Source organism: Loxodonta africana, chromosome 1 (genome assembly GCF_030014295.1).
Source record: "Loxodonta africana isolate mLoxAfr1 chromosome 1, mLoxAfr1.hap2, whole genome shotgun sequence".
In the NCBI taxonomy this organism is placed as follows: domain Eukaryota; kingdom Metazoa; phylum Chordata; class Mammalia; order Proboscidea; family Elephantidae; genus Loxodonta; species Loxodonta africana.
The window spans coordinates 12,642,931-12,657,014 of record NC_087342.1 but is presented as its reverse complement, the minus strand read 5'-3'; the positions used below and the strand labels follow the sequence as shown (position 1 = coordinate 12,657,014).

The window sequence follows — 14,084 nt, the reverse complement described above, 5'->3', positions numbered from 1 at the left end:
TTAGGGGCCCAGGATCCATTGGAAAAGAAGTTAGAAGCATCGCTGCCCTCACAGAGCCCGAGCTCTTTTCTTTTCAGAATTTTTCTTGCTGTGTTTATTTTACAATCAAAGGAATACATTTACATCGAACTTTTGTTTAATGTACATACATACACACAACTAGAAATTCAACTGCATAAAAGGTTACAAACAAAAAAGCAAGTATCTCTCCCTTAACTTCCAATTTGCCAGTTGTCCTGAGAACCTACAACTTTTACTTGATCTTTTTTTTAATCTCATTATTAAGATAAACATATAGACGCATAGAGGCCCCCTTTCTTATACAATGGTTAAGGAAGAGGGAGGAGGAGAGGATTTGGGATGATTTCGAGGCTCCAAGCCAGGGTGAATGCAGAATGGGGCAACCATAGAGATGTTAAGAGGAGGGAAGTAAGAGTAGGAGGACCAAGGGGGTAGCATCAGGCTACAAGGGCTGAGAAGTACTGTTGAAGTGGAAGCAGAAAGTGTAGACTTTTAAAATAATTTAATAAAAATTTATTGAGAACTGCTCTCTACAATCCATTTTAGGAACCAGCAAGGTGCTTGGAGTCTAATGAATGCAGGGGGTCGGGCACACAAATGGCGATGTTACAAGCATTAGCATGGCTAACACAACAGTTTACAACCCTCCAAGGACCTTTAGAGACACCACAAATGAAAGGCTTGGTGATCTACTTGTGCGAAATCAGCCACTGCAAAATCCTGTGGGACACAGCTCTACTCGGACACACATGGCTTCATCATGAGTTGGAATCGACTCCACAGCGACCGGTTAGGGCCCTTTAGGTGGAATGAAAAGAACTATTTCTTTATAATAGGTTTTCCCTTTTCATATAAATTCAGAAGAGAAAAAAGGAATTATCCCCTCATCAGGGTGAACACAGAAGGCTTCGTGGAGGAGAAATCTTTTTATCCAGGCTTCGAACATTGGGAAGAGTTCCAGGCCCATGCTCATAATGCTTCTTGTTTCCAACTTTAAAATCTTGTTTTTGGTTTGCAAATGTGCAGTTCAAATGGAGGCTCCCAAATCACTGAGGCTGAGTGATGTTTTTTCTTCTAAGCCAATTTCTCACCCCAAAGTGCTTTCACCTGTCAATCAAATAGGATGGTTAATTGCATCCATGCTAAGCTCTGAGGGTATCTGCTGAAGCTTTTAATGGAACCCTAATATGGGGCCTTGGGAGACAAGCAGAACCCAGTTCACTGCTCTTTCCCAGAGAGGAGAGAAGATGTCTCTTTCAGAACTCCTGCTCCATGCCCCCTCCTCTTCTTCCCTCTCTACATTTTTGGGTTCTCCACATCCTAAAATGTTTCATCTCAGCACTAATTCTCCTGGAACACACCAAGCTCCTGTTTCCTGAGGCCTTCTGGAACATGTAGAGTCCTGGGTGCTCCCCTGCTTGATTGGGTCATTTTCCCCAGCTTCACTGGGCTTGTGCCTCTCGAAGTTCTCGGAGGTTTAGACTGAGGCGTTCCATTCCTTAGGGATGCCTCCTTAGAGTCAGGGCTTCCTCACTCGTTTCTACTGGGCTAGTAGTATATCCATCCCCTGTACTCAGTTTTACTGTTGTTGCCTTGAGCAAAAACAGTCCTCAGACATGAATTTGCTAGCCCTACACTGGGCCAACTGGTATCTCCTTAGGATAGGCAGGCTAAGTAAGCCTCTGGGTGATTTTGATCTCGGTCCTTCCGATCTGCACTCCAGCTCTTTCTCTTCCTGTTATTACTTGAAAGAGTCCCAAGCCTCTCTTTGTTTATCCCGTTAGCAGGATGATAGCTCTCTCTCCCCAGCTCTGTTTCCAGCCAGATAAAACAGCACAGTAACTTAGTTATCATCAAATTCTCTCACTGACCACCAAGGAAACTGCTGGCTGTCTTAACTCCATTTGGATAGGCTGTCCATCTGTTGCTTGTTCCACAGCTTCTTGAAGGACTGGCCATTTCATGGGCATCTCTGTTGGCTGAGCTATTTCTTTCCTCTTTCTCTTTTGAGTATTGTGATGTCTCTCTTGACTCTTGCACAGTTGCCTCAGACCATTATCCCAGTCATTTTTTCAAGAAGGGAAATAAGTTTCAGTGTTCAGTGCTTTCCTGCTCGGTTCATTGCTCTCTGCTAAGGCTTATTAGTAGCTTGTTGGGTATATGGATCTCCTCAATATTAGCAATAGCCCAGACGGAAATAGCTCCACGATTCAGAGCTGGTTCTATCTCTGTCTCTTAATTTCCCAAATTTGAGTTGGTCTGTTCATTGCTGCCAGCACACTTTCCTCACTGAGCCTAACCTTAGCAAGTAGACTTTTCTCCAGGGCATAGTGATTATTACAGCGCAGATTTCTTTATATTTCAAAATATTAATATTATAACTAGAAAGCCATAAAATACATAACTCCCATCCAGACTAAAGAGGTAGTTGTTCAGTTTCAGATACACAAGATGAGATGAGGCACCATCTTAGACTTCATGGCAGATGAAAGTCAGGATTCCAGGAATTGGGAGTTTTACATAAAATCACCATTTCTAAAACTAAGACAGGTGCCTAGATCTTCAACAGGAGGCACTGGTCCTAAGCACTATTCCCAGGCCAGGAACCATTCAGGTGGGCTTAGCTCTCAAGTGTGCTCTGAGATGAAAAGAAGCAGTTAGAGAATTAAAGTTGGCTCTCGGCATAGGGAATGGAGTTGGCATCACGGGGAGGCTATTTCACTTACAGGGAGGCCTGGAGCCCCACCGTTATTAATGGTAATATTTTCTTTTCTTCTGGAAAGGTTTAAAAAGATAAACAAAGAGATTGGCTAGGAACTTGCAAAGGAAAGGGTATAAAAACTGGATACTCGTATGGACTTTACACTTTCATTAAATGTGTAGCACTATTGATTGTCTTCTGAAGAGGGTGTCTTCAAGATATTAATAATACATGGGGCTTCTCCATCAGACCTTTCAAGTGTGTGGTCTTCTACTCTGGAAAAATAGAAAAAAGAATTAATCAGGTGAGATTTCATAGCTGAACCACTTTTTTCCCTAGATTTCAATGATATGGCAGAATACTGGCCATGGCAATAGCAGTGGGGAGAAATAAGCTGCTGAAGAAAGAGGTGGAGGAAGCAGGAGAAAGAAATCCTGGTCCATATTGTTTTCTAACTTGCTTCAACAACTACCCTTTATTTTTATCTGGTCCTGCACCTGTACTATGCTGATTTCCTCTCCAGACTGTTCCCAACTGTTCCTGAACTGAGTCCGGCAGGCAGGCAGCAGGCAGGATCTCAGCACCCTAGCTTACCATCCAGGATGCCTGGAATTAGTCTTGATAAGCTAGAATCACAGTGGCTGGTGTATCCAGATGCATGTTGGGCAGTCTGGTGCCCTCTGCACTCTGGATCACAACTTTGTTTCCACGACCAGGCTCTGACTGCAGGTTCCTCTGACCCTGTGATCATCCTCAGAGGGGATGGGGGTACAGACAACCTCATTGCATCATGTTTTGAAAGGACTGGCCACCAGAAACCTCCATTGATTCTTTCATGCATGCATCCGTTCTTTCATCAAATGTTTACTGAGCACCTACTGTGAGCCAGGCACTGTTCTGGGTACTGGCAGCACAATGATGGTCTCAGCCCTCTACAGATGTTAGTTTAGTCCAGTTTATAGAGTTAAGAAAGTAATTACCCAAATATGTAAGTATGACCTGGTGAGTGTTATAAAGAAAAAGCCCAAGGATCCACATGACAGTGTAACAGGGGGATATGATCTCATTTAGGAAGAATTTTTGAGAAAGTGCCGCTTGAGCTGAGATCTGAAGAATGAGTAGGAGTTAACAAGGTGAAGAAGTGGCAGGAGAACACTCCAATCAGAGTATGCAGCAGATGCAAAGACACAGAGCCTGGAGGAAGCATGATATAATGCCTCACTCATTCATTATTCATTCCATATATCTCTATCGATCTATCGAATTATCGATCTATCCATCATCTGTCTGTCTGTCTGTCTATCTATCTATGACGCCCACTCGTCCAGGCTTGGTACTGCAGTTACTGTGTTCAATAAGATGCAGCCATTGCCTTCCAGGAACTCCCAGGAGCCTGTAGTTCAGTTCAGGTGAGTCCGTGCTTATCACATCAGACCCCTTCAGTACTGATTTTTACCGGACAGTAACTCAGCTTGCTGTGCCTCTTGGGCATTATGCATTGAACAGCCTGCCATCCATATATAGACAGGTCATTTTCCTCCAGGTCCTAATTGGCCTCACTTCCCTCTCCCTCCCCATTAGCTCATGGTTGCTAAGGTCTCAGCATGCCTCAAGCTCAAGACTATCCAAAGTAAAGAACCTCTGCAGATCATACCTCTTTTGAAAGTGTTACAGGGTCAGGGCCTCCTCCACTTTGATGGTTTCTGAAAGAGACCAAAAACAACCTCAGAAAATGCATCGTTCATCGATACTAAACAGGAGATTGAAGAGGCTCTATCATGGATTGAATTGTGTCCCCCCCACAAATATCTGTCAACTTGGCTAGTCCATGATTCCCAGTATTGTGTGATTGTCCACCATTTTGTCATCTGATGTGATTTTCCTATGTATTGTAAATTCTACCTCTATGATGTTATTGAGGCAGGATTAGTAGCACTTATAAAAAAAAAAATTTTTTTATGTTAACGAGGCAGGACTTAATCTACAAAACTAGGTTGTGTCTTAAGCCAATCTCTTTCAAGATATAAAAGAGAGAAGTGAGTAGACAGGCATGCAGATCTCATACGACTGAGAAAGTAGTGCCAGGAGTGCACATCCTTTGGACCTGGGATCCCCCCGCTGAGAAGCTCCTTGACTAGGGAAGATTGATGACAAGGACCCTCCCCTAGAGAAGACAGAGAACTAAAACCCTGAATTTGGATTTCTAGCCTCCTAGAGTGTGGCTGCAACAATGAGCTCAAGCATAACAACGATTGTGAGGATGGCTCAGGACCGAGCAGTGTTTCGTTCTGTTGTGCATAGGGTCGCTATGAGTCGGAACCGACTCAACGACACCTAACAACAACAACAACAAGAGTGTGAGAGAATAAATTTCTCTTTGTTAAAGCCATCCCCTTGTGGTACTTCTGTTATAGCAGCACTAACCAAGACAGGGCTGGAGAGAGAAATTGCTATGGCCTTGTATATGTGAAAGCTGGTTACCTAAATGATGCGGTTTCAGGGGGACTGGGACGGAGTTCCTTGCATTCAAAAGGTAAACGCTTTCCTCTGATCCCTGGGCCTTAAGCTGTCATCTTAGAAATACGCTTTTCATTTAAAGTTCTATCATCTGCTAAAATAAAAACACCACTGGGAGGGGTAGCACGTTCATTTTTGGCAATCATTTAGTAATCGAAAAGAGTTTTTAATCCTCTTCAGAAAGCAAGGTTTATAAGGAGGAAGAAAAGGAAATCTTGCAGGTACTGATGCCTAAATGGGCTGGCCAACTGGTGCTACCAAGTACCGTACAATGGTGCATGGGATGGGCCCAGGTGGGAAATCTCTAGCCTGCTAGACTTCCCAAAGCCTGAGATGCTCTTGGTATGGACTTACTACTGGTGCAGCTTGGGGTGTACATTCCTTTAGGTTGACTGCTCTGATAGTCCCACTCAGAGCCTCACAGCAGGGCTTGTTAACCTGGATGTCTATGAAGGAATTTAGGGACTGTAGGAATCCTCTCAGCAACAGCCCTGATGGTTTTGTGAATCAGTCTTTGATATTAGAGTCTTCTTGAACACTTTCTACCATTGGCAGTACGTGTGTGTATATATATGTATATATATATTAGTGAGAGTGACTCATGGCAACCCTATAGGACAGAGTAGAACTGCCCCATAGAATTTCCAAGGAAAGCCTGGTGGATTTGAACTGCCGACCTTTTGGTTAGCAGCCATAGCACTTAACCACTATGTCACCAGGGCTTCCATATATATGTATACATATATATATTATATATATATATATAAAACAAAAATATGTTGTTGTTAAGTGCTGTCAAGTTGGTTCTGACTTACAGCGACAGAATGAAACACAGCGACAGAATGAAACACTGGCCGGTCCAGCACCATCCTCACAATCATTCCTATGTTTGAGCCCATTGTTGCAGCCACTGCACCAATCCATCTTGTTGAGGGTCTTCCTCTTTTTTGCTGACCCTCTTGTTTACCAAGCATGATGTCCTTCTCCAGGGACTGATCCCTCCTGATAATATGTTCGAAGTACTTGAGTCAAAGTCTTGCCATCCTAGCTTCTGAAGAGCATTCTGGCTGTACTCCTTCCAAGACAGGTTTGTTAGTTCTCCTGGCACTCCATGGTATATTCAATATTCTTCACCAACACCATAATTCAAAAGCATCAATTATTCTTTGATTTTCCTTATTCCTTGTCCGGCTTTCACGTGCATATAAGACAAATAAAAATACCATGCTTGAGTTAGGCATAACTTAGTCCTCCAAATGACAACTTTGCTTTTGAACACTTTAAAGAGGCCTTTTCAAGCAGATTTGCCCAATGCAATACATTGTTGGAGTTCTTCACTGCTGCTTCTGTGGGTGCTGATTGTGGATCCAAGTAAAAGGAAATCCTTGATAACTTCATCTTTTCTCTGCTTACCGTGATATTGCCCATTGGTCAAGTTGCGAGGATTTTTGTTTTCTTTATGTTGAAGTGTAATCCATACTGAAGGATGTAGTCTTTGATCTTCATCAGTAAGTGTTTCAAGTCTTCTTTGCTTTTAGCAACCACAGTTGTGCCATGAGCATATCACAGGTTGTTAATCAGTCTTCCTCCAATTCTGATGTCGCATTCTTCATATAGTCCAGCTTCTCCGGTTATTTGCTTAGCATACAGATTGAATAAATATGATGAAAGGATACAACTCTGGCACATGCCTTTCCTGATTTTAAACCATTTGATATCCCATTGTTCTGTTTGAACGACTGCCTCTTGGTCTATGTACAGTTTCCCCATAAGCACAATTAAGTGTTCTGGAATTCCCATTCTTCACAATGTTATCTATAATTTGTTACAATCCACACAGTCGAATGCCTTTGCATAGTTAATAAAACACGGGTAAACATATTTCTGGTATTCTCTGCTTTCAGCCAAGATCCATCTGACATCTGCAATGGTATCCCTCTTTCCACATCCTCTTCTGAATCCAGTTTGAACTTCTTACAGTTCCCAGGTTTGGCAGCTCCCACTTTTGAATGAGCTTCAGCAAAATTTTACTTAAGTGTGATATTAATGATATTGTTCAGTAATTTCTGCATTCTGTTGGATCACCTTTCTTTGAAATGGGTGCAAATATGAATCTCTTCCAGTCGGTTGGCCAGGTAGCTGTCTTCCAAATTTCTTGGCATAAACAAGTGAGCACCTCCAGCACTTCTTAGGTTTGTTGAAACATCTCAGTTGGTATTCTGTCAATTCCTGGAGCCTTGTTTTTTTTGCCATTCCCTTCAGTGCAATTTGTACTTCTTCTTTCAGTACCATCGGTTCTTGATCATATGCTACCTCCTGAAATGGTTGAACATTGAGTAATTCTTCTTAGTACAATGACTCTGTATTTTTTTCATCTTCTTTTTTTTTTTTTTCTTCTGATGCTTCCTGCGTCACTCAATATTTTGCCCATAGAATCCCTCAGCAATGCAACCGGAGGCTTGAATTTTTTCTTCATTTCTGTCAGCTTGAGAAATGCCAAGCATGGTCTTCCCTTTTGGCTTTCTAACTCCAGGTCTTTGCACATTTCATTATAATACTTTGCTGTGTCTTCTTGAGCTAACCTTTGACATCTTCTGTTCAGCTCTTTTACTTCATCATTTCTTTTGTTCACTTTAGCTACTCCACATTTAAGAGCAAGTTTCAGAGCCTCTTCTGACATCTATTTTGCTCTTTTCTTTCTTTCTTGTTTTTTTAACGACTTTTTGCTTTCTTCATGTATGATATCGTTGATGTCATTCCACAACTCGTCTAGTCTTCAGGCATTAGTGTTCAATAGTCTCTAATTTTTATTGAGGGTTCGATTCCACACTACCATAAAAAATTGAATATTACAATAAAGTGAGTCACATGAATATTTTGGTTTCCCAATGCATATAAAAGTTATGTTTACACTATACTATAATTTATTAAGTGTGCAATAGCATTATGTCTAAAAAAAAACAATGTACATACCTTAATTAAAAAATACTTTATTGCTAAAGAATGCTAACCATCATCTGAACCTTCAACGACTCATAGTCTTTTTATTGGTGGAGGGTCATGCCTTGATGTTGATGGTTGCTGACTGATCAGGGTGATGGTTGCTGAAGGCTGAAGTGGCTGTGGCAATTCCTTTAAATAAGACAAAAAATGAAGTTTGCCACATCGACTGACTCTTCTTCTCATGAGAGCTTTTTCTGTAGCATTTGATGCTACAATGTGATGCATTTTACCCACACGTGGTCAATCCTCTCAAACCTTGCCACTATTTCACCAACTAAGTTATGTAATATTCTAAAGTCTTTGTTGTCATTTCAACAATGTTCACAGCATCTTCACCAGGAGTAGATTCCAACTCAAGAAATCATTTTCTTTGCTCATCCCTAAGAACCAACTCCTCATCCATTAAAGTTTTACCATGAGATTGCAGCAATTCAGTCACATCTTCAGGGTCCACTTTTAATTCTAGTTTTCTCGATATTTCCACCACATATGCAGTTACTTCCTCCCCTAAAGTCTTGAATCCCTCAAAGTCATCCACGAGGATTGGAAACAGCTTCTTCCAAATTCCTGCTAATGTTGATACTTTGACCTCCTCCCATGAATCATGAATGTTCTTAATGGCACCTAGAATAGTGAATCCGTTCCAGAAGATTTTCAATTTATTTTGCCCAGACCCATCTGAGGAATCACCATCTATGACAGCTATAGCCTTATGAAATATATTTCTTAAATAATAAGACTTGAAATTCTAAATTACTCCTTGATCCATGGGCTGCAGAATCGATGTTGTGTTAGCAGGCATGAAAACAGCATTAACGTCCTTGTACATCCCCATCAGAGCTCTTGGGTGAACAGGTGAATTGTCAACGAGCAGTATTATTTTGAAAGAAATCTTTTTTTCTGAGCATTAGGTCTCAACAGTGGGATTAAAATATTAGTAAACCACGTTGTAAACAGATGTGCTGTCATCCAGCCTTTGTTATTGCATTTATAGAGCACAGGCAGAGTAGATTTAGCATAATTCTTAACAGACCTAGGATTTTCCAAATGGTAAATGAGCACTGGCTTCAACTTAAAATCACCAGCTGCATTAGCCCCTAAAAGAGAGTCAGCCTGTCCTCTGAAGCTTTGAAACCAGGCATTGACTTCTCCTTTCTAGCTATGAAAGTCCTAGATGGCATCTTCTTCCAACATAAGGCTGTTTCATCTACATTGAAAATCTATTGTTTAGTGTAGCCACATTCATCACTTATCTTAGATCTTCTGGATAACTTGTTGCAGCTTCTACATCAGCCCTGGCTGCTTCACCTTGCACTTTTATGTTATGGAGATGGCTTTTTTTCCGTGAACTTCATGAACCAACCTCTGCTAGCTTCAAACTTTTTTCCTGCAATTTCCTCACCTCTCTCAGCCTTCACAGAATTGAAGAGAGTTAGGGTCTTGATCTGGATTAGGCTTTGGCTTAAAGGAATGTTGTGGCTGGTTCGATCATCTATCCAGACCACTAAAACTTTCTCCATATCAGCAATAAGGCTGTTTGCTTTATCATTCACGTGTTTACTGGAGTAGCAGTTTTAATTTCCTTCAAGAACCTTTCCTTTGCATCCACTACTTGGCACAAGGGCCTAGCTTTCATTCTATCTTGGCTTTCGACATGCCTTCCTCACTAAGCTTAATCATTTCTAACTTTTGATTTAAAGTGAGAGACATATGACTCTTCCTTTCATGTAAACTCATAGAGGCCACAGTAGGGTTATTAATTGGCCTAATTTCAATATTGTCGTGTCTCAGGGAACAGGAAGACTGGAGGAGAGGGAGAGAGATGTCAGCATAGCTGTCAGAACACACACAACAGTGTTCCCACAAGCCTTCAACTCGTAAAAAATGCAATATCTTCGAAGCACAATAAAATGAGGTACTCAAGGTTGTTCTTTGGCTCTTGTGGACTTATTTTAATTTTCTTCAGCTTCAACTTGAACTTACATATGAGCAATTCATGGTCTGTTTTGCAGTTGGCCCCTGGCCTTGTTCTGACTGATGATCTTGAGCTTCTCCAACGTCTCTTTCCACAGATGTAGTCGATTTGATTCGTATGTATTCCATCTGGTGAGATTCACATGTATAGTCACCATTTATAATGTTGAAAAAAGGTATTTGCAATGAAATAAGTCATTGGTCTTGCAAAATTCTATAATGTGATCTTGTGTCATTTCTATTACAAAGGCCATATTTTCCAACTACTGATCCTTCTTCTTTGTTTCCAACTTTTGCATTCCAATCACCAGCAATAATCAATGCATTGTGATTGCAAGTTTGATCAATTTCAGACTGTAGAAGTTGGTAAAAATCTTCATTTTCTTCATCTTTGGCCTTAGTGGTTGGTGCTTAAATTTGCATAATAGTTGTATTAACTGGTCTCCCTGTAGGTGTAGGGATATTATCTTATTACTGGCAGTGCTGTACTTCAGGAATAATCTTGAAATGTTGTTCTTGATGATGAGTGTGACGCCTTTCCTTTCCAATTTGTCATTCCCTACATAGTAGACCATATGATTATCCGATGCAAAATGGCCAATACCAGTTCATTTTAGCTCACAAATGCCTAGGGTGTCAATCTTTATGCATTCCATTTCATCTTTGACAACTTCCAATATTCCTAGATTCATACTTTGCACATTCCATGTTCTGATTATTAATGAATGTTTGCAGCTGTTTCTTCTCATTGTCACAATAGTTTTACTTTTTCCAAAATTTCATACAGATGGGAATACATAGTATGTAGTCTTTCTGTACCTGGCTTCTTTCACTTAGCATAATTTTTTTTGAGAGTCATCCATGTTGTTGCATGTTACCAGAAGTTCATTCTTTTCTGTTGCTGTTGTCATTAGGTGCCATCAAGTTGGTTCCAACTCACATCAATCCTGTGTACAACTGAATGAAACACTGCCTGGTCTCATTCTTTTCTACTGTTCGGTAACATGTCATCACATGGGTACACCAACATTTGTTTTATCCATTCACCAGTTGATGAAAATTTAGGCTGCCAGTTTCTGGGTATTATGAATAAAGCTGCTATGAACATTTGCATATGACTGTGTTTTTATGTTTTTCTTCCTCTTGGGTAAATACCTAGGATTGCTGGGTTGTAGAGCAGTGCATAACAGTTCCACTTGCTTTACATCTTTGCCAATACTTGATATTATCAGTCTTTTTAATTTTAGTCATTCTAGCAGTGGTGTGGTGGTATCTCATTGTAGTTTTAACTTGCATTTCCCTGACAGTGTTGGTGATGAATATTGAATATACCATGGACTGTCAGAAGAACAAACAAATCTGTCCTGGAAGAAGTACAACCAGAATGTTCCTTAGAAGCAAGGATGGCAAGACTTCCTCTCATGTACTTTGGACGAGTCATCAGGAGGGACCAGTCCCTGGAGAAGGACATCATGCTTGGCAAAGTAGAAGGTCGTCAAAAAAGAGGAAGACCCTCAACAAGATGGACTGACACAGTAGTTGCAACAATGGGCTCAAACATAGCAACGATTGTGAGGATGGTGCAGGACCGGGCAGTGTTTCGTTCTGTTGTACATTGGGTTGCTATGAGCTGGAACCGACTCGACAGCACCTAACAACAATGACGACAACTATGTGACTCTGATTATTGGCCACTTATGTATGTTCTTCTGTGAAGTATCAAATCGTTTGCCCCCTGCCTTTTGTTAAATTTGTGTCTTATCACTGAGTTGTAAGAGCTCTTTATATATCTTGGATATGAGTCCTTTATCAGATATATGTTTTGCAAACATTTTGTCCCAGTCTGTTGCTTGACTTCATTTTCTTAAGCAAAGCATTTGAAGAGCCAAAATGTCTAATTTTGATGAAATCCAGTTTAAAAATTTTATTTTTTTTTATGGCTTGTGCTCTTTATGTCCTATCTAAGAAGGCTTTTGTTAACCTAAGGGACACAAAGATTTTCTCCTATGTTTCCTGTCAGGAATCTTTTAAGTTTAGCTCTTTTAGGTTTATGGTCCACGCCAAGCTATTCTGTGTATGAAATAAGGATATAGATTCATTTTATTTTCCTGTGCTGATATCTTCTTGGCTCAAGACCACTTGTTGAAAATACTATCATATCACTATCAATTTCCTTAGTACCTTTCGAAACTCAGCTGACCATACATATGTGAGTTTATTTTTTGATTCTCTGTTTCGTTCTATTGATCTGTATGTCTGTGCTTTCACTAATATCACACTGCCTTGATGACTGTATAGTAAATATCACACTGCCTTGATGACTGTATAGTAAACTTAAATTGAAGTTACTCTAGGTAGTGTCAGTCCTCCATCTTTATTCTTTTTCAAAATTGTTTTGGCAATTAAAGGTCTTTTGTGTTTCCATAGAACTTTTATAATCAGTTTTTAAAATTTCTACTAAAAAGCCTGCCAGAATTTTGATTGAGATCGTATTGCATTCATAGCCAATTTTGAGCTCGACAATATTGGATCTTCTGATCTCTGAATGTGGCATATATCTTCATTTATTTAGGTCTACTTTAATATCCGTCCATAATTTTTATAGTTTTAAGTATATAGGTGTGTACTTGTTTTGTTCCTGTCTTTAATATTATTTGATGCTTTATAAATGTAGTATTATAAATGGTATAGAAAATTTTTAATGTCCAAATTGTTTATTGTTAGTATATAGAAATACAATTGATTTTGATTTTGTGAGTTGACTTGTATCCTGACTTTGTTACACTCACATATTGGTTCTAATAGCTTTTTAACAGATTCCTTAGACTTTTCTACAAACACAATCATGTTACGTGCAAAAACAAGATAGTTTACTTCTTTCTTTCTGTTCTGTATCCCTTTCATTTCTTTTTCTAGACTTGCTGCACTGGCTAGAATCTCCAGTACAATGTTGAACAAAAATAGCGAAAGTGGACATTCTTGCCTTATTCCTGCTATAAAGGGGAAAGTATTCAATCTTTTATTATTAAATACGATGTTAACTATTGGACTTTTGTAGACGTCCTTCATCAGGCTGAAGAAATTCCCTTGTATTCCTAGTTTTCTTTCTTAAATTATGAATGGTTATTAATTTTGTCAAATGCTTTTTTTGTAACCATTGAGATGATCGCATCGTTCTTCTTTTTTATTCTCTTAATAAGATGAATTTTATGGCTCGATTTTTGCACGTCGAACCTATCTTACATTTCTAGATTAAACTCCACTTGATCATGACGTATTATATTTTTAATAAATTGCTAGGTTTAAGTTGCTAACTTTGTTAAGGATTTTGGCATTTATGTTCACACGGAACATTTGTTTTCTTAAAACGTCCTTTTCTTTAGTATCAGGGCTCCCCCTATCTGCAGAACAGCCTGGAAACTGACCACAGACAGTAATTGGGGGGCAATCATAGGGCTCAATTTAATTTTCTTCCATCTCTGGGGGCCACAGCCCTCTGCTGCCTGTGTCCAAGTTCTGAAAACAGTTGTTTCATATATTTTGTCTGTTTTTCCAGTTGTTTATGGCAGGAAGGAAATCCCAGTTGCAGTTAATTTATCACACACAAAAAAAAAAAAAAAAAAATTTTTTTTTTGGAAGCAAAAGCCTATTTCTTCTATGTAATGTTAAAAGAGCCTAAATTGTCAGAAAGTTCTTTCTTATCTTCTCGGTATCTCTTACAACTATCATTTATTGATAAGCCCTTTGCAGTCACATGGGCTAAGTACGACCTTTGAATCCCACAGCAGCTCTTCAGATATTTGAAAATGGCCCTTTGGTCCTCCCCAAGGCTTCCTTCAGGCTAAGCAACCTCAGTTACTTCAGTGGT

At 39.8% G+C, this 14,084-nt stretch overlaps 1 protein-coding gene across 7 annotated transcripts in view; it reads right to left on the bottom strand.

Annotated features, from left to right (window-relative positions):
- Window positions 1-519: 519 nt before the first annotated feature.
- Window positions 520-14,084, bottom strand: part of CD86 (CD86 molecule) — an 86,234-nt gene continuing 72,669 nt past the window's right edge. For 5 of the 7 annotated variants that reach the window (XM_064288133.1, XM_064288202.1, XM_064288024.1 and 2 more), the window contains exons 6-7: window positions 4,377-4,425; window positions 520-2,997 (exon numbers count right to left, since the gene is read on the bottom strand). In XM_064288133.1, the coding sequence (XP_064144203.1) occupies window positions 4,391-4,425 (35 nt within the window). In that variant the 3' untranslated portion in view covers window positions 520-2,997; window positions 4,377-4,390. The remainder of the gene's footprint in view (window positions 2,998-4,376; window positions 4,426-14,084) is intronic. The other 2 variants (XM_064287984.1, XM_023551738.2) reach the window with 1 other exon arrangement.